The sequence below is a fragment of the Cyprinodon tularosa genome, unplaced genomic scaffold (genome assembly GCF_016077235.1).
Source record: "Cyprinodon tularosa strain WSP-4 unplaced genomic scaffold, ASM1607723v1 ctg210, whole genome shotgun sequence".
In the NCBI taxonomy this organism is placed as follows: Eukaryota; Metazoa; Chordata; class Actinopteri; order Cyprinodontiformes; family Cyprinodontidae; genus Cyprinodon; species Cyprinodon tularosa.
This window is the reverse complement of record NW_024038779.1, coordinates 2,902,518-2,924,018: the sequence shown is the minus strand read 5'-3', so window position 1 is coordinate 2,924,018 and position 21,501 is coordinate 2,902,518. Positions and strand designations below refer to the sequence as shown.

Here is a 21,501-nt window from a genome sequence, read left to right as displayed (position 1 = left end):
GTGAAGCAGAAGTCACCCAGATTAAGATGTCACAACTGACAGCGGAGCCGATGGTGATGACAGATGGCAGATGGTTTTTAACTCATATGAAAACCTGTCAGTTATTTAGTGGAACTTGAGCTGCAGTGATTTCACAGAACTCAGGATGATTGGGAGGTTTCACCGCAGGAGATTAATGTCAGCTTAATTAGGATCTTTCTGAGTAAAGATATTTGTTTACACCTGAATTAAGAGCGTGAAGACGAGACTTGTCTTTGTCATTTGTCTAATGCTGAGTCTAACAGCACTGAAATAATAGATTGGATAAATATAGAATATTAAGGTAAACTGGAGTTTGTTTAGTTACCAGTAGAGGGCGCCAACTCCTAAGGTTTTAAAGGAATTATTCATACGTGAGCCTTTGTAGTGCTCATACTGGTATAAGAAGCTTTTTAGACATAAAAAACAACTTTCAGGGTTCCATCCTTGTGTAAGGAGTTTTGATTATGTAAGTTGTCTCTTTTTGTTTTATTTTGAAAGTACAATATTCAGGAAGGGTTTCTGTTTCTCACAACTTTGGAATCAATGCAGTAATCTAAGCAGGGTTATTTCTGTATGTTCATGTTTCTAAATCTGCCAAAAATAATCGAAATGACTACATTTTCTATTATTGTTTGTTTAACTTTTTTTTTAATGATTTATGTGGTTATAATTAGAAAAAAAATATGCTTCCCTAATTAAGTTTATTTTTATTTCATGTGATCCTTTATTTTAATTTTTATTATTCTTATTTTTAGTCATTATTTTTTTTCCTTTTTATTAACTCTTGTATGATTTTATTTTTCTTCAAAGTGATTCATTTGTTATGTGTAGATTAACTTTTTTTGTTTACTTTGTTGTTTTTTAAAATCTTTTTTTAGTTTTTCATGACCTACAACCAATTAATTGGGTTTTCAAATAAATATTTTTTTTTTACCAATGAAAAACAAAATACAGATTAAAGCTATCAAACCCTTTGAGTTAAGAATAGTCACCTTCAAAACTTACTCAATTATATAGCAAGCTAGGTGTCAACAGTGTGGTGCTACTAAGGGAAAAGTATGAGGGGACATGAGGTAATTGGTTGTCTGGAGGACGGGAGGCAGACAGGTGCAGAGATGCAGTTCACAGACACCTACGTCCTGCTGATGAAGATCTTGTCTGGAGAGCAGCTTCACAATCTGGGCTCTGCAGCGTGAGGTAGTTGGTTGTATGGTTTCGCATAATAAACAGCACGGAGATAACTGTACAACCTTCTAGCTTTCCCTGCGGAGTCACTCGTTACACCGACCGCAGTGACCCAGCAGAGAGGTAAGTATGTTTTCTTACTCTCCCCTATCCTCACTTTCCTGATGCTTCACATCTGTACTTCTTGGACTCCAACAGCTTTTATCCTCTCCAGGTTTAATAACGAGTCCTTCTAAAGTCTCCTCCCTGTGAGCTTGAATTAGATTATTTGGCTAGTTTCTGTATGTGTGGCAGCTGGATGTATTTGCTGCTGGTGTGCAGTAATCAGTGACTTCTACTGCTGCTGCAAAAAAAAAAAACAACAAATAAATGAGCATCGTTTTGACATTCAGACATGAGTTAAGTATATTTGTAAATGAGTTAGTCCAGAATGTACCCTGAGGACTTTTAAAAAGCAATTAATACAATCATAATGTTTTATCTGCTCTTCTCTCTCTTCATTTGATTGAACCATGGACTTTTATCCATCTTCAGCACCTCTGATCCTCTCAGTGTTCCTTCAGTGTTCCACCTGTGCCTGATTTAAATGTAGGTTCTTGATCTACATGATTCGTCTCCTGATGGAGGCCTCACTGTATAATCAGAACCAGGAACTAGTGTCACATTTGAACAAGCCATAATGTGAATAATAATAACGGGTTATAATAATAAAATAATGATGATGATAAAAACAATACTCATAAGGTTAAAAAAGTCCAAGCATTATTGAAATTCTACAGGTTATTTGTAGAAAACCTGGAACATCCCATAAAATATTTTTGTTAAAGTCACAATAGAGATTTTACCTGTGATAAATTAAGGTTTCTTTTTTTTTCTTACTTTCTTTTAAAGGTTCCTGGCAAACCTTGACCCCAAATACTGATTATTTTTTCTAGGTATGGGGAAAAAATGGGTTTTAATGATGCAGTTGTTTGTGGTCATTATCCAGAGTTTTTGCATTTAGGGAAATTTGTAGTTTTTGTTATAACTTGACTAGTTCACCACATACATAAAAAAGAGCCTCTAATGGTGGTACTCTAATTATTATTAGTGAACATTTTATTGCAGTCTATACATATTTATACAGTAATATTGAGATAATAATGCATTTGAGATATTCATGTAAGCATAGTCCCAGAAATAAAGCAAAAGCTCTTTGTATAGCAGCAGAAAATTACATGCATGTTAACTAATAGAATAATTTTTAAAAAGCAAGAACTCAGATTGTTCATAATTAAACAAAAAACAAACACAAATTTGCATTAAATATTTATGAAAACTGCAACAAAAAGTAAAGATATTTAGTAGAAGAAAACAAAATATTGAAGAAAAGTCTAGAAAGTTGATCTTATGTGTTGTGGAACAGATGATGTTGTTTGGCTTCATTTTCTTCCTCCTGGCAAACAACGAGTTAAGTGAATGTCAAAGGTGAGCAGCCATTAAACTGATCAAATGAATCAGGTCTGTTGATGAGAAGTGCTATTATTACTAAACTTATAAGTTAGCTTTATTAAGAATATTTGTGTTTTGTTTAAATGAACTTCTGTAAATAAGGGTTTGATCACTCAGTATACATCTTTAATGCAGTATATTCTCATTTCATCAAAAAAGATAAATGATGTTCTATGAGATTAATAGCACCACACATCCTATCAGGGAACTGTACAACAAAATCAGATCCAAATAATTTAAAAACTTAATTTTTTGACTATGTCTTACAGATTTCTTTAAACCTCTAAGCCTACAACACTTTTCAATATTTCAATTTGGCTTAAAGAATTTAATAATCAACATATTTTTATCTAGTCTTCCTACACTGTGCAGTGTCTCATTGTATATACTTGCAGTAAATGTGACGCCCCACTGTCTATAAGAGAAAACAGTTGTTATAAAATAGCATTAATAATTATTCACAAAGTTAACTTAATATTTATACAGAAAATTATTACAGAGTTAGACCATTTAAGATACAAGCCCAGATGTTTTGAAAATGTTTTGTGGTGTAATTTAGCTCATTGTGTTCGACCATGATGCCTGTTATTAAATTAGTAGGGAAAACAGGAACCTTGACAGCCTTAAAACATCACCCAAATTGTTAATAAGATGGCAGCCCCATGCTGTGCAGGCATTTGCAGCAGAAAGGACCAGTAAACCACAAAAGTGAATAAAAAAAGAAGTGCATATACCATAAAGATAAAGCTTAGGCACAAATAGGTCTTTTAGACTAATTATTTGTCCTAAAAAGTGAAAAAAGGCTGAGCTTGATTTAATGACAGACAACAAGACAACATTGTGTTGTGTATATATTTTATACTGGCTATGTAGATCTTTATCCTTAATGTGGCTTCCTTGATCATTAACATTTTCCCTTTATGATCAGACTCCCACTGCTCCTAGAAATAGCTAACATTTCATCTTAATAAACCACCATCGATCCCAAAACTTTCCACAACATGGTGGACTTTAGGTAATAGAAGGGAGATTGGATTTTTGAAATTCTGCTGACCAGTCACAGGTCCAGTCTAGTCAAGACTGAAGGTTTGATTCTGGTAGTTAATAGTATTCTGATTTTGCTTTCCTCTTTTAAACTGGGTGATTCTTCAAACTTCTATAATGCTTAAACATCAGAGAAGTGTGCCTTATTTAACGCAGACTTGTCATTTGCTCAAAAAGCTATACATTTTTTTATTTAAGTGAAAGCATTAATAGGCCATTAACTGGAGGTTGATATCAGAGAAATAATTGATTAGAAATATGATGACACACAATGTACTTAAACTAATGACCATAGATTTTATGACTCACAGCTGGCAAATATAGCTTAAAATTATAAGTCATAAATCATATGTGAATGATTTGGAGGTCAGTGCTTTGCTAAACACTACAGCAACTGTTAGAGAAGCTCTGTTTTCTCTACATTAAACATGCTACTTCTACTTTAATGTCATCATTTACACACTATTGCTCTATTTTCTTTTTACTACTTCACCACCTCATCTCAGCATGTCAGGCTGGTGCCTCGAACAGCAGCCATCTGCAGTGCATTACAGCTAGTTCTCCTCCCTGCGTGGAAGGGTGAAAAAAAGAGGGCATATATCTAAAATCTGCTGAGTCTGCACCGCTAGTTGTGGTGTTCTTTATTACCAGCACACAAGGCTATTCTCCTGCCAGAACAGACAGCTAAACATCAGGCAAGTGAAAAGGTCTCAGGGAGGAAAGCTTTATTGTTTTCTACTCGCTTCTTTGATGTGCTCGGCTTGTTTTGTTTTACAGATTGTGCATACTGCGTATATATGTGAGCAGATATCATGCAATCATCCTTTGAGAAGGATAAAAAAATGCCATTTAATAAAAAACGCCACCGTGTTTCTTCTAGGCGTCTGCTCACACAGACCTGGCAAACGGCAGTTCTTGCTATAGCAATTGACAGAAACAGGTGTGATGATGAGCAGCAGAGTAACAATATTAAGCACTGTGCAGAACCTCCTGGGATGCAACAGCGAACTGGAGCATCCCAGTCCTGAGACAGATGAGGCAGACACCCTCCCAGACTGGTGATGTCATCCCCGTGGAGAACCTCCAGTGCTTTGTCTCTCAGCAGTACTGCAGAGTACAGCCACAGGCACACACACACTCACTCACACACCTGTCTGTGACATTCGGCTTTTGTCACTCAGGTTCGAAGGCTGCTTGAGCCAAAGAGTACTGCTTTTTTCCCTCAGCCTTGCAGCAAAATGGCGCCCCAGATATCACGCATCTTGGAGAGAGGTGCTCCATTGTGACCAGGAGGACCAGTAACAACTGCACACTCCAGTCTGCAAACAACACAAATCGCATATATGTGCTGTAAACATGCAGGAGTTTGTCTTGTGGCAACAAAGCAGGAGCAAACAAAAGGATATGTGCATCAGGAGCTCATGCAGAGGAGAACACTCAAAGCACACCAGCAGATACTGTAAACACATTCAGGTTGTTATTTCCTATGCAAATTGGAGTGCCATGGTTTTACAGTATGACTGTAGAGATGAAGATGCTCCTCAAAGGCTTTTGTTGCATCAGAGTGTTGAAAAAGACAACTGTTCATAGCAGGATCAAAGCGTAAAATGCTGCCTAGGTAAAAAAAATGCTAGGATACAGACAGTGGATGTATTATGATTATTCGGTAGGTATAGCATTATCAAGCTTTTCCATAATCCAACAGAACCCCTGACAGATTTCTGTGGTAAACAGAGCTTTGCAAAGGCATTTTTATCCCATGGGTTTATCCACATTTTGTCACAACCAAGAACTTTATTTTAATGTGCTGGACCATAAATAGCTGATAATTGGGAAAGTAAATGAAATAATCCATGGTTTTATGATATTTTTTGTTGTTTAGACACCTAATGTGAATATGTGTCTTTGCAGTTGATGCCTTGACTGAGCACTTTGTTGAACCAGAAATGTTGCAGTGATGTTGCAGTTTTTTGAGGTATGTCTGTATTTCTTTTCACAAAAACAGTACGATTCTTGCTCTGTGTTCTACATATTCTCACCACAAGTTTTCAGTTGGACTTAAGTTTGGGCTTTGACGTACCCATTCTAGCAGACAAACAGGCTTTTATTATCATAATTTAGGTGCAGCTCTGACTCAGTTTCCTTGGAAGTGACCAATCTAATGTATTCTGCTTCTGTCTCCTTGAAACTTGAGCAGATTGCCGCTCACACTGAGCCTGGCTCTGCTGGAGGTTTCTCCCTGTTAAAAAGAGTTTTTTCTCTCTACTGTCGCTACAAACATGCTTGGTGTGAGGGATTGCCTTCAAGTCAATGAGTCGATGCTATCAGCTGGTTTTCCTTAGATAAAAAACGTAGAACCAATCTGACTGTATGATCTGATTGTCTCTGTGAAGTGCCTTGAGATGTCATCTGTTGTGAATTGGAGCTATATAAATAAACTGAATGGAAACTGAATAGATCTTCCATCAGGATCGCCTTAAGGTCTGTCTATATTCCTAGCTTCTCATTTCCTTTTTCCAGAAAATTCCCCTGATAGCATGATGCCATCAACCCCTTATGTTAAGGTGGGGATGCTGTGTTTGATGTTAACTTTCTTCCACACAGTCTTTTACATATTTGATAAAAAGTTCCGTGTTTGTCTTTTACCAGAGAACCTTTGTCCAAATATTTACTGTTACCTGTAGAGGAGTTGCAGCAAACTTTAAATAGGAGATCTAATGGCTTTCTATTAACGATAGCTAGGGCCACATGAGCTTTAGATTTCTACAGTTTACCCACAGTGAACATCACGACTTCTCTGATTTGTGCAGTCCATGTGTTCAGGTGTTCAGACAAGCTCTGGTAGATCTGCAGTTGTTCTGTACTATTTCCAAAGCTTTTTATTTTGTTAGCTAACCCTTTAAACTTCTCCACCATTTCATCCTGCTGCGCTCTTTGATCTTGATGCTGTTTGTTCACTTATGTCTGTTCATTATACTATTGTGCAGCTTATGTTGGTCTATCCCATTTTAAACCCAGTGGTCTGATAAAGTTAACGGTTACTACATGACAAGATCATTATCTTTGTTTGAACTTGTCTTAAAGCTCTTAAAGTCTGTCAAAAAATATTTAAGTATATCATCCCCTTATATTGTTATAATCTATGGGAGTTACATTATTAAGCATGGATAATCTAACTAATTTTATACCCTCCTTAATTGCCTTTGTTAGCTTGAGTGTTAGCAGCTCTCCATCACGTCACAGGTTATACCTTCTCCTGTTTCAAGAAAAAGGCTTCACCAGTTCCTACTATTTTCTTGTATCAGACGACGGCAGTGTGTTCGATCATACAACACGGTCTGAACACTTCAGGGCCGTAATGACGCTTAGCCATCAGCTGTAGTGTTTACGCTCCAGCTCGCTCAACAGACAGCCAATCACTGGCACCAAATTAGATTTCCTTTCATTTCTGAATCCCCCCTTGGGGCTGTATGATTCTGTTATCCAGCAAACACAAGCACGGCTCTCCGTCCTCGCTGATATTGCAGTCATACCGCCTTTGGACATGGGCGCAGATCGAGCAGCAAGTATTGAAACATTAAAAATGCAAACAAAAAAAAAGTGTTGCAACTCCTTTGTAGGTGTGTGCAACACAAAGAAAGGCTGTAAAGTTGCAGGGTTGGTTAAAAAGTCACAGGCTTCTGAGCAGAATTTATTGTATTTTGTCTCGCCCCTGATGACTAGCGGCGTGATTAAGACACATTTTCTAATTGGCAAAGCTTCCAGTGATGGGTTTATTTAATGTGTTTGATGTCACTCCAGCTGCAATTTGCGGCGGCACTGGAGCTGCACCATAAATCCCATGATCAATTTGTTGACGGTGTGATTGGTGTACACATGGAAAGGAGGCAGTAATGTCAGCCTCTCAGGTTCATGAGACTCCCAGGCTTCATATTTTCTCTCAATTCACATCCTATTAGAGATTCTGACCCTCCCCCTCCATCCTCACTCGGTGCTGTAGCTGCTCCTCTCACCCCCCCCCCCATCCTCCCCTCCTCCCCCCTCTTTACACACACATCTCCCCTCTTTCCTACTTGCACACTTGCAAGCGCACACACATGCACTCGCTGCACTCTCTCTTTCCATCTCCCGCACTTTTACAAACACAGCTCACAGACTGGAGCGTATCTGTCTGTGTGTGTGCCTTCTTGGGCGGGGGGCGGTGGGGGTACTTGGGTTGCAGAGACACGAGGGAGGAAAAAAAGAGGGGAAATGAGAGGATGGTGACTAGAGAGTGAAAAAGAGAGAGAGATTTGAAGGCACATGGGTGCTTTCATGAGCACACAACTGAGTGAGCCCCCCCAGCCCATCCTCTTTCCTTCTTTTAATTTTTCTCCCATTTGCAGGAAAGCACGTTTGGTGACAACAGCCCTGCAGACACAAAAGGTGAAGCGCCACGAAGACATTGTCAGGTAGGTAGAGAGCAGAATAATGGAATCAAAACTATTGTCTGCAACCTACCTGCTGCTGGGCTCCCTGTCTGGCCCCGACAGAGACCATCAAGCGGAGAGAGAAAGAGAGAGAGAGAGACGAGAAGGGGAGGGAGCTGAGAGGAGAAACAGAATCACTCTGGCTGTGAGAGAAAGGAAAGGAAGAGGCTGACTCTGAGGTGAATACTTGTTTTATTTGCTTTCTCATTAAGAAGGATAATGCAGATAATTGGAACATTTTTTTTTTTTTATCTGCAACTTTTTTTCTCACTGCTAATGCATGTAAAGCCACTGACAGTAATCTAACAAGTAATTTGATTCAATATGCATGAAATTACTAAATTCTGTAAGCAATTGTTTGCAATTCACTTGTTGTCAGTAATTATAGTGTCCAAGCTGCAGTTGGTCTGTTTAAAGCTAACTTTGCACCTTTTCTTCCAAAAGAAATGACTGCGTAATATAATAGAATAGATTTGATGTTTCAGTATTGGCAGATGTTACGGTTCGATATGTATTCTGTTCATTCATCATTGCAGAAACGATGAGTATCTGCAAGTTGATCTTTGCACTTTCAATTTTTTTTATTTTTTATTGTTTGATAAAATTTATTGTAAATATTTAAAAAGAAAGTAAATGCACCATCAGGGCAGTTGTGACAAATGCCTTCTATCCCCTGTGGTGTGCTCCATGCAGCTGCTGTGCTGCACACATGCAACATTAACAAAGGAAGCCCTTCAAAATCCCACCTATGCATTCCCAAATCTTGGCCTGCAAGCTTATGAACTACAGCTGTTTCATAAAGCATGGAAGTCATGTTCAGTAGTTTGATTTGATGTAGAATATGATGTAGAATATATAAACTGTTGCAGTTAACTTCTCCTCATGTGTTGTGTAAAGTGAAAAATAAATAAAATAAAATAAAATAAAACATGGTTACTTGATGGATTTAGCATGTAAAGTAATGGTTTCGCTCATAACCCCCCCACTCCCCAACGCCTTTGAACATATGCAGTCTTCAGCAGTCTGTCCATGTGCTTCCGTCTGTCTGCCAGTGGGTGGCATCATCTTCAAATGTTTCTACGCCATCCGTTATTTCTTTCATCAATGGAAACTAATGCAATGGTTTTACTACACCATAAGAAATCACTGAGATATTCCCTTTTTTGTTATTTGTTTTCCAAATAAAAAGTCCCCAACTTTTTAATTCAGTTAATGGTTTAGCAGCTGCAATTTGAAGCATCATGAAAAATGCAACATGCAGTGCCTTCTATAGCTTTCATTAAAACAAATATATTTTCAATGTATATATATATATAAAAACACTTGACATGTTTCCGCAGATATTATATAGTAGGTGACAAGTGTAAAGGTTCATTAAAGTTTAAAATGAGGCTAGTTTTGCATCTTTGAAAAATGTACTTTTCAGTTGTGATTTATTATATCAGATTGTATCTTTGCCTGTTCTTTATTTGATGTCTTTTACATTTAAGCAACTTCCTGGACTAAGAAAACCTATTAAACTGTGAATTTGCGTAATAAATCATGCTCCAGATGTTCATTATATTTACCAACATTTTAAAGATAATGTTTCTATTCGATTAATGCCTTTGTTGTGAATTTAATTGATTCATTAAAGAGATTGTCACCCTGCTTTGAAAAATGGTCTTCACGTCTGATTTGCTGCAATGCAAAACAAATGATTAGTGTGGAAGGGTTAATGTTGGTGTTTATGCAGCAGCTTTAATTGGACCATTTCGGGTTAATTTCTGATCCGCACGAAGCAGGAGACCAGGCCGGTGCTGCAGCAGAATCCAAATGTCAGATGAGGTCATGTCTTTGTCTCAGTGCTGCGGCTCTGCGGGTATTTCCATTAAGATCTTTGATTTTGTCTCTGTTTTTTCTTTTTTTTTCCCACACTAAGCAGCTGTATTTTAAAACCTCTTGGGTTTTTTTTTAATTCATTTTACAGTATGCCCCTCTGTCCCTGAGACCCTTAACCTGTGAGGTTAAAGCAGGTCACAGGTGAGGTCCTCGGGAACAGGGCTGCATTCAGTTTCAGCGTTTTGCAAAATGTAGAAATATTTAACACTTAAATCATATTTCCTCTCCTCCATGAAAAGTCATCTGTTTTAGCCAAAAGGAAGGATCAAACAGTGCAGTATCACCACGGGTCCAATCAGCAGATTGTTTCGAAGTTTATCATGCTACTATCAAGAGTCTTTCGACTGTGCAAGATGAGGAAGACTACATTTTCTTCAGCCTCAGACGCTCACAGGGGGCCAACCTATTGGCTGCCTTTGTGTTATGGCCTCTGATTGGGGGCCAATGGGAAGACAGCCGAGGGTTGTGACCCCGTCCATATATTTCAACTTTGGAGATGAAGCTCAAGTTTTCTTCAGTCTTAAGAATGGTTACATTTTTTTCTATGCTAATAAATCTCAAATAAAGTTGTTGTTTTTTTTTTGCGTACATGTGTGCCTATGAATTATTTAAACATCTCCCTTTAAAAAAGAGCTTTAAAATTGTCAACATGTAAATGATATGAAATGGATCACTGCCCACTTCTGTAGTCTAAATGCATCATCAAATTTAATCTACAATAGATCTCCAAAGTGTACAAAAATCATGATAAAATAGTAAGTATATATTAAGTTAAAAAACTTTGATAAATATTCTGATGTAAAATAACATTTTGTTGAAGCACGTTTTGATTTCATTTCTACTTTTAGCCTTCTTTGGGAGCAGAGCAGTGTTCCACTTCTCCAATATTTCTCCACAATCTAGCTTTAAAGTTCTCCACTTTTATCCGAGCTAAAGACCTTTTCAGTTGAACTCTATCAAAGGGATTTTTTACTGTCACTAATATATTTTTTCTATTGACTATCCTATTTTTAATCCAAAGGGTTGGGGTCAGAACTCATGATTTAAGAAAGTTTGAATAGAAGAAACTCACATCAGATTCTGCCACCACTATATTTCATTGTAGCTGTGTTTTCCTGGCAAAGCTCGATGTGTGTTTTTTTGTCAAATTTGGACCTTTTAAATCTTTTCTTCAGAAAAGATCTTTTTATTTCATAGTTTTCCTTACACTGGAACGGTGGTCTTAAACTCTAGTCCTCAGGGGTTGGTGTACTGTAACTTATGGAGGTGTCCTTCAACACATCCTACTGACATATAGCTCATTAGCAGAGCTCTGTAGAACCAGACTGCATGCTAATGAGACAGTGCAGCCAATTGATTCAAATGTGTAGGGCAAGGAAAACACTGAAAGTTGCAGAACATCAACCCAGGAAGATTAAAGTTTGACACCACTGGTGTAGACATATAGAAAACCCACAACTTTACACATCCAGAGGATGTATATTTGCTGTCTTGACTCTGCTATGGGAGGAGCAGTACTGCTTCCATCAAAAAAATTATCCAATAAATTCGTTAAAATTAGGAAAATTAGAAACCAATCAACTTTTGTATCGATTGAATGAGAGGAATTAGCTAAATGTCAGATAAACTCACACAAATGCACTCCAGTTTATTTGGGGGTTTCTGTGTTCAGCCATCTGACTAACAATCAGACTTTGGCGGTCCTGGAGAACACTCTTGCTTGTTATTGATTGGCCTGTCTGTGCTGAGACAGATGAATGCATTAGTACCCAGCTCACCCCGCCACTGGAAATATATTAAGTTCATGTATTAGGCACCCTGTCTGGTTACCATGGAGATGCACTAGGAGGAGGTATTGGGGAAAAGGATGGGGGGTGTGGAGGGATAAGGACGCAAGTGGGGGATACAGGCAGCGATGAGGTAGTGGAGTTGATTTGTAGTCCTACTCCCTCTTCGTTTATTTCTGTCTGTCACTCGTCTGATCTGACTACCACCCCCACTCTGCTGTTTGTTTCATCACTTTCTTCTCTCTTTAACACCGTCTGAACTTTAACATGAAGAATATGTTATTTTCATCTCTCCCATTAATTTTCTTTATCTTTTGTTCTTCTTTCTCCTCCAGCTGGGCCTGACTGTTCATCTGTCACTTTCCATAAATCTGGACATAAATTAAAATTCAAATATTTTCTCTGATTTTTCTCGCTGATACCCTTCTCACTTTTTCTTGACACGTACGTGAGCGTTCAACTCCCTTTTTATCTGCCCCTCTCCTCCTCATCTGCGCCACCTCCCTCCTCAGCTCACGCCATCTCTGTGCTCTGCAGTAAAACTGGTGCATTGAGGCAGCAGGAAATGGGGACTAGAAACAATAGAATGGAGAGAAGAACAGAAGGTTCTGTCTGCAAATGTCTGCAACCAGAAAAATTAGAATGCTGTCCCGTTTTGTCACCATGGAACCCAGGTTTGAATAAAAACAAACATTTAGTTACATTTTGAGCTCCAATTGAAAATGTGCAGGGCTATTGTGTGGCTGGCAAGTGTTTGTTTGCTGATTTGCCCCTCTTTGAGCTGCTATGACTGCTTCATCGACGTCGAGGAGAGTCTTCGGCTGTGCTGGGGTCACGTTCTGACAAACACCAACGTCAGAAACATGGACGAATGCTTCAGGAAGCTGGACCGCATATTTAACACCAACCAGACAGTGATAGAGGCTGGGAGAGTGGGTATGGGACATACTCTCTATATCATTAATTTCCACCAAAGCAATGCTGTGATGTGTGTCCCTGTCCAGGTGAAGGCTTCGACATCAAGCTGAAGGAGATCCTAGAGGCAGAGATTTTGCCCATAGTGGAGGAGTTTGACCAAAACCTGAATATGGGTAAATAAAACACCTGCTCCAGCAGACAGTAAATGAGTTAAGGTCCAGAAATGGCACATTTCAGAAATGATGCCCTAAAGCATCCAATTCACCTAGATGTTTTCAGCCAAATATCCTCCTCCATCTATCAGACACTGTGTACGAGAGGAGGTTGCAGACAGCAGCAGACAATTTCATTGCAGCTGCCTCCAAACTGCCTAGAGGTGAGACATGGTCTCTTACACGTTTCCTTCATCTTTTCATCTGAAATTCACACCAGATCATCACCACTCCCTCTCTGATCTCTTTAATCTCTCTGTGATAATCTACTTACGTAATTACAGCTTTTAAATAATGTTGAAAGCAGTGCTGCACACGCATTAAGTCAAATTGTAAAATGTTTCGTTCTTTCCACAGTTTCTGGCTGCTTTCCTCCATGTGGTGAGTGCATCCTTCATTCTTTTGTCTCTTTAATGAACTCAACCTGGTAAATAAAATCCTTCCCCTACTTTAGAGGCATGCAGTGTCTTTTAAAATCATTTATATACCTCGGGCATTTTCACCTTCTGTTGCATGACAGCCGTAAACTTCATGATTTGTTAGTAGTTTTACAACAAAATAGAACAAAGTAGAAGATAATTACATTTAAAAAAATAGAGATAATGTGCTGTTTTTAAACAAACAAACAGAATATAACCTTTCTGGTGAGCTCATGATGAACCATGAGCTCACCAGACAAGGTCAAGGATAACATTTTGGAGACGTTTAGAGCAAAGTTGGGCTGTAAAATATATCCCATCTAATACTCCCTGCATACTAGGGATGGGCGTTTATCGCATCGTTAAACGGTGTTGTAATACATTTCTAGCCATGATTATAATGTAGATTTATGGTCTAAATCATAAATCAGATTTAGTGATGACAGAAAAGGGTGAATTGTGAATTAGATTTTGTCATGTTTTTCCTCTTTCTTCTATCTGGGGATTGGCAAAGTCAAAGAATATGGTTAAAGGCCGTTACTGAGGGGTGTTTGGTAAAATAAATTACACTTCTTTATGTAGCTGGTTGCCTGAAAAAATTGATTAAAATTTTTCTATTTTTTCCAATGTTGGCTTTGGCATGCATCTATAGCTACAGATAAGCAGTTACCAAAGAACGACTTCAAAGAACCGATTAAGAGTGTTTTTATCATCAAGCTTATCGTTATCAGAATATTGCCACTAAATATTGTGATAAGATTAAGACCGTATGTTCCAGCTCTACTACATGCTGTTCAATGCATTATCTGAAAATGGAAAGAATGACACAGCTGCCAGCCTACAGAGACTTAAAGTAGAATCTTCCACCACCGACGACTGCCCACAATCCTTTGCATGACAGGTTGTCTAGGCACAGACCACCTCTTGAAGTTTAACAAGATTAAATTATTTATTCACGTGAACTCTTTCTAACCCAATGCAAAGGTAGAGCTTCAGGTGTCAGTTTTACTTTGGGGTATCTTTTATTTTTTGTATTTCTTTTCTGGAACCCTCTATTCCCAATTTGACAATCATGATCTATGCGTGTGTCATTCAGATTTAGCACATAAGTCCAGAGTTCCTTTCCTACCCTGGAGATTGTTCTTACTGTTGACCCAAGGAAAAGTAAAGGGACAGCAGCTACACTAGGAGCAGGAAGTAGGACACAAAAGATAGTATTCGGGATCAGCTGCTTTTTTAAGCAGGTGTTGGCAGAGCTAGGTGTTGGTCTCCTCAGCCAATCAGCAGATTATTAGTTGTTCCTGCATAGACATAATTCACCACCTTTTATCCAAGCAGTTCCCCTCTGACACAGAGGATGGCGGCAGTGATACTCCTAATTGTTAGTATAATAACCATAATCCCAGAAAAAAAATAGAGTGATTTATTATTCACATTAACATACTAACATATTGATGATGACATAGATGACAATCACAGAATTTATGCTTTTTTTTATTCTAGAAAATTGTTATTGTATTATCAGACATGGATAAAAGTAATGTCTTCAAGTTAAGTAGGAGTCTTCTATATCATAAGAGACAAAAAAAACATTAAAATCTAACCTGTCTTCAGTGATTTATTCAGTGATTTCTTTTGAAAATACAGACATTATGCTTGCTCATTTTCCTGTGAGTACTGTGTGTTTAGTATATGTTGACCCATTGCCTTCTTCAGCACACATTGTTCCTTTCCTGGTCACCCTGTGAACATTTCTTTGCTCCACCTCTACACACACCATTTTATTTTCTTTTTCACACATTTTATATTCTTTAGTTTAAATAACTGTCCAATGCAAATCTGATAGTGATCAAGAGGTTCATAAATGTTTACAAAAAAAATATATATATATTTGATGTTTTCTAGATATGATTAAATTGTTTCACGCTAACTGTGAGCTTTAGACTAGCTGGATTTATCCTAAATAAAGACGTCAAGAGATTTATCTCTTCAGCCTTAATACCTTTTTAATGAAACCTCACTTTAGAAATCTAGAACCATACCTTTAATGCTGGTTTTATGCTCCCATTAGGTTTCCAGAATGCAGGTGCTGTGTACAACTGCATCACCTGCCAATACGACTCCTGTGAATTCCCACTCGACTGTCCAGGTGAGCACATCATTTTACAGGCGACCGATTTTGTTACATCACAGCTAAAGAAGATGTGCTAATCCACACTTGACAGGCCTTATATTCCCCTCATAAGTCCTGATCCCCGAAATGCTCCGTGTTTGATCCTTCAAATGCTCTCAGCAAAAAAAAAAAGAAAAAAAGTCAGGATTTGAAAATGAGACGGTGGAAAGGTTTTATTTCCATACATTATATCTTTTTGCGCAGAGCCCTCAAGGTTCGCTTTAAGTCGATGACTTCTTTATATGGGGTGACAGCTGACTCCCACACACCGTGGTGTTCATATCACCCCTGTACAGCTCAGCCGATGTTTAGCATATCATCACTTTTGCTGCACTCCTCAGAGACTAGGCTTAAGTATTATCATTAAGGAAGGCTCAGACTGCAAGCGCTGCCTTCTCTGAATCTTATCTGTGTGCGTGCGTCTGTCTGTGTGCATGTGGGCGGCTGTATGTTTATTTCAGTTGAAGAAATTGAAGTAATGGAGAACCACAAGGCCCAAATGTGGTGTGATGTGGCATTTGACCTACCAAGTGATATTGAGGTGATCTGGAGGTTTGCAGAAGAGGTATGTTAAAAATATAACAGACTGTGAAGTTCAATAGATGTGCTTTGGAAAGATTAGCTAAACATCTTTTTTGGGATCATGTACTATAATCATAAATAATTCATACTATCAGCTTTTTGTCCAAAATAGTATACTAAGGATTCCAAGAGACAGCAACAAAATACTCTGAAACATGTATATAAATTAATGTGTTAGAACTTTTTTGGATAGGATTTACTTCTTAAAATGTGAAGCAAACTTAAAAGTTACAAAATCCACCAGAAGGGGGAAAAAAAAAAAACTATTCAAAATGTGAAATCAGAAGAAATAAATGCCATATTACTACAAAGGATTACAACAAGTTTAATGTGACTTATTTACAAAACACAATAGTGAGCTCAAAATAATTTATAACCGAGGCAGATTTAAAGATAATTAGTCTTTGTTCTGATTTGTTATAATATCACATTTTTGGTACAAGCCAGCTGCAGCCCTGAATTGAATCTAGCAGACCTTCTGTCGAGGACATAATAATTAGGGTAATGGCGGGGAGGCCTTCTATATCTGAAGTCTTGAAGCTGATCAAATCTACCAGGGGAATATGTTTAGAAATTATAAGCAGTGGATGATAGCTACATAACCAGTGAAGATTTTTCCTTTATGAGGAAATCTTTTCATCAATACATCTGTAACTTTGTTTATCTTGTTTTAGATGTCTCATAGTTATTTCAAATCCAAATCTGCAAAGGATGTAAATAATAATGATAACAATACATATGAGCTTTTTAAAAGGAATACACTATTCATAGATCTAACTACAATATAACAAATAAAAATAATCTATCAAAAGCAACAGTTTATGTGAATTATAAAGATTTTACAAAGATAGCTTATAAAAATAATTTCAAAGCAGTTTTCATGACAAACATATGAATAAGAAAAATTATCAAGAAAAGACATGGAGACAAGCAGAAGCACAAGTCAACCAAACACTAAAAGTGATAAAAACAATAAACCCTCCAAAAAAAAAAAAAAGAGACAGTGGACAGAAGTTTTTTATTATTCTATTTATATCTTTTGTTGTGCTTATCCTGTGTTCTCCTTACTGAATCACAAATGTGGGGAGAGAGTTTTTATCCATACTGGGCCTGAAACGAATAGTTAATATTAGCCACTCCCAATAAGAAAAACTTCACTTCCATATCTTATTAGATATTAACTCAAAGGTAAAACTGAATTATCTTAACATGGCAAGCTGAAAATGCAATTTGGAAGAAAAGGACTTTTCCCATTTTATTTGTTTAGTCACTTTGAACTTCAGTTCTCTCAGCATTATCCTTTATTTTCCAAAAAGAAATCTGCTGCTGCATCTTTCTTTGCAGAAGCAACTCCTGTTGATAAAGTGGTCAACATTTTCTTCCTTTGCAGATCAAAACACAGGAAATGGACCAGTTTATAGAGGTGACTGCAGGTGTAGACAGACTTTACTCCATTCCATCAACTAGCCTGCAGCATCAGGGCACCTACCAGTGTGAGATTTACTCAGGCAGTCGCTCTATTGTCAGGATCTACTTCTACATTACAGGTAACCACCTCACCACAGCTGCCACTTTTCAAGAAACAGAATAGAAACTTATGACGCTTATGTTAAACTTAGACGTTTATGTTAACTGTGGCTGGGGACAGTTTGGTAAAACAATATAGACTCAGTCCCAATACCTTTATCATGTAAAATTTGAAAAAAGCTTGAAATAAAAAAATAGAAAAAACTTAAAATTGAATAAGGTTTCCTGAAGTTTGAAATCTTTTCTTAAAATTCCCTCAAAGTCTAAATGATCAATAGTGTTTCAGGTTTTCTGACCGTGTTTAAAATTCCATCTTGGACTTTAGGCAGCAGTCTCTGCTTATAGTTGATCATCCGTGATTTCAATTATACTTAGCTAGCACATTTTTCCTTCAGTTCTTACATTTTATTTAAATCAGAATTTACCAAAATAAACAAGAACACATTATGTATATGTAATAATCTTCTATCTAATGTGTTAATATAAATTTCTTTTTTTTTTTTTGCTAAGTTGACTATTGTGTAACAATTAAACATCCTTTATTCTGAAGCATTTTCTATGTATGGACGTTTTGTTTAATAAACCAGAAAACAGTTTTCGAAAAACAATTAGGTATGGAAAATAATTTAACAATATTTAGAAACATGTTTTATGAAAATTCTGAAGGCACAAACATCAGAAGCATGGGGGGGGGGGGGGGGGGGCGTTTAGACTCAAGACTTTTTACTAATATTGTACATGAATATATAAAACATGTTAAATACAACTTTTGAAAAAGAAATGATGATCAGCTCTGCAAAAGTAAACAGATATTTAGTAATTGGACGTTTTACCTGAACATAACCACAGATGTCAAAGGATGTTATTGGGATTTTATTGACCAGGTGACACAAAGTGTAGTAAGCTGGAAGAAAAACCAAACATAGGTTTTCTTTTTCTTTACCTGTAAAGTATTTTGGTGTATCTTTCTAAAATCTTTGCAGAACAAGTAACTGAAAAAACTCAACCCCAGAAAGAATGCATGTGAACTACAATGTTCAATTCTTCTCATAGATTTTGCATTGGATTTCCATTGTGGCTCTAGGCCTATTTTGGGGTTGTTGTTGTTTTAGCTTGCTTCAACTGATTTACAGCCTCTAAAAAGTTTTCTTCTAGAAATGTCTTCCATCTATCTACTTCTCAGTGCTGCAAAGCTTGTCTTTCCCTGCCTGCATATAAATACATTCCAACAGCGCAATGATATTTTCTCTTAAATATGCAGAGATGGACACTGACCTTTGTGACTGTAATATGACAAATTGTGGGAATATTTTGGGTGTGTGAATACTTTTGCCGTAACAGCTGCTATAACATTATTTTGCTACTCTAACACTCCTGTAAGTGTTTTTTACTGTATCATTTTCTTCTCTCTGTGTCTTTAAGTGACCCCCCAGCTTGTGGCAGGCCACACAGAGCTGCAGGAGATATTTGACCTGTCTCTGCTCCCAGGAGGGCAGTTACTCACTGCGCCTGGTGCTGCTCCGCGCTCCTTTCTCCCCCTCCTCCTCGTTCTTCTCACCACCTGTTTAACCACTTCACTGCTGCTGCTGTTCCTCACCCTGGGGTGAATAAAGATTTTTTATTTTCACACAGAATAGCTTTTTTTTGTAATGTTTTATAACCAGAGCATGCATTTTTTTTTCTTGTATTTTATATTGCATTTTTGTCATTGGCTGTTTCAGGGTACTGTACTGGTCTTCATCAGAGGAAGACCATAATGAGGGAGATGCAGATGACGATGATCACTTTGAATTTGAAATGTCATAGGTATGAAAAGCATAAAGAAATGAATCAACTGTAATAAGAATGAACAAAAATGTCAGGATACTCACTAAAGGCATTATGTCTTTCATAAATGTGAACATATATGTTAAACTCTTCTCTCCACTAGAGGTCAGGGTAGACCTTTTTATTCAACATTTAAACAAATTGACACAAAGCATATGTACATATGACAGCAACTCATGAAGAACCTGTACCTGTTTAGGCAAATTATTTCTTGCATACGGCCCAATGTTCTCATAGAGAGCTTTGAACAAGCAATAAGGATCAAGTGAACACTGCTAGGTGGGTTTAAACCTGATCTGTCTGACAGGTTTCAATATGTTTTGTCATTAATATACTCCACGGTCAGTGGTGGAGTACCACCTGGCTCAGTGCTTCTGTAAGTATGTGTATCATGTTTTTTTTTTTTTTTTTTGTACCATTTTGTTATTCTTAAAAGGTTTAACACATTTTAGCTTTAATACATTAAAGAGAGCTTGGCAAGTTCCATGCTACAAAATCCCTTATATACCTCTCATTCACTTACAGGTTTTGACTGGAAGAAAAGAAAAGGCCCAGATTTGTGTTGGAGCCATTAAAGAACTCTTCTTCTATATGTTAAAGTTTATTTTATTTTTTTTCTTAACTTTGGTTGTCTGAATCCTGCCTCCTTCCAGACAAGTTTTTTTTTTTTTTTTTACATTTCTCTCCTGATGAAAGAAACTTAGTTAAAAATATAATTTCTCCAAAAGGTAGATTTACATATTTGGATCTCTAAAACATGAAGCGTATGCTGAACTGACAGAAGAATTCATGTCAGTGTGTAATACAGTTGACAAATCAAAGTGTATGATGGTTCAACATCATAGCTGTTAGTTTTAGCCAATCTCATAATGTCTATTGACTGACTGGACAGAGCAATGTAAGCCTTCTTCTTCCATCTTAGCTATTAACATTACTTTTATTGACTGCTTTCATTTAGGCTTGATATCTATTAAGTCCTATAGTTATGGAGAAGAAAGAAATTGATTCATGGGCTCAACCGTTTGAGTTATACATTGCTTGAACAAATTCACTATCCTTTATGTGGTCCACATCAGGAAGAAGGAGTGTCAGAATAATAATCGTAATGATCAGAACAGATGGACCCAGAAAACAAACCAAACAACCAGTTCGAAAGTTTCACACAGTTTTTTGAAAGGAAACTGCTGCACGTAGTGTCAGCGACTAGGGCAGGAACCTCTGGAAATGGAGACAGAAAGTTTGTGACCAGGTTAGCTTTACGGTGTGCATCAATCACAAACGTAATGGTCACTAACAGAGCAGAGGGTCAGAACCGTGAAGACAATAGTAGGCTGGAAGAACAGGAGGACAAACCAGAATCCGTATTATAGGTTGAAGTCCAGGGTCAGAGTCGGGAGATCAGAGGTCCAATGAAGCACCAGAGGGAAATCCAGGACGAGGTTGAGAAACAGCCCCAGGTTAGGCAACGGGCAGGCAGACAAACTGATCAGGGTCAAGAAGAATAAGCAGGCAGTCAGGTCAGACAGGGATCAGGTCAGGCAAACAGGCAGGAAGTCAGGAATCAGAATGCTGAAATAGATCTCACCAATGGCTCGAAATAATCTGGCACTGATGTTTGGTCTGAAGGCTGGTTATATACTGATAGGTGCAGGTAGATCATGGTGATGAGAGGGTTTTTTCTTTTTATCAGGGTACCCAATTAGGCTGGTCAGTTATGGTTGGACAAACGATGGAGCTAAATAAAGAACATTTCTGGAAAAAAAGCATTTCAGGATGCAAGCGACATGAGACTGTGAGGTTCATCTTCTTAATGTTTGGTTGTGAATGTGTTTTGCCATGCAAAGATATCTGTGTTTAGTTTCCTGAATAATCCACATTTTCTGTTTTATTTCTAGGCATAAGAAATATGAAAGAAATTAGCTTGAATAACCATTGCAAACTCAACTTCCTACAGCAAATTTATTT

At 37.5% G+C, this 21,501-nt stretch overlaps 1 protein-coding gene across 1 annotated transcript; it reads left to right on the top strand.

Moving 5' to 3' along the window:
* Positions 1–1,554: 1,554 nt before the first annotated feature.
* Positions 1,555–20,171, top strand: LOC119783828 (sperm acrosome membrane-associated protein 6). The gene is made up of 12 exons (XM_038285518.1): positions 1,555–5,716; positions 8,127–8,389; positions 12,214–12,814; positions 12,883–12,969; positions 13,101–13,172; positions 13,366–13,389; positions 15,499–15,576; positions 16,062–16,165; positions 17,573–17,729; positions 19,132–19,312; positions 19,431–19,515; positions 20,062–20,171. The coding sequence occupies exons 3-11, from the start codon at positions 12,601–12,603 to the stop codon at positions 19,513–19,515; spliced, it is 1,002 nt and encodes a 333-aa protein (XP_038141446.1). The 5' UTR covers positions 1,555–5,716; positions 8,127–8,389; positions 12,214–12,600; the 3' UTR covers positions 20,062–20,171.
* Positions 20,172–21,501: the final 1,330 nt, after the last annotated feature.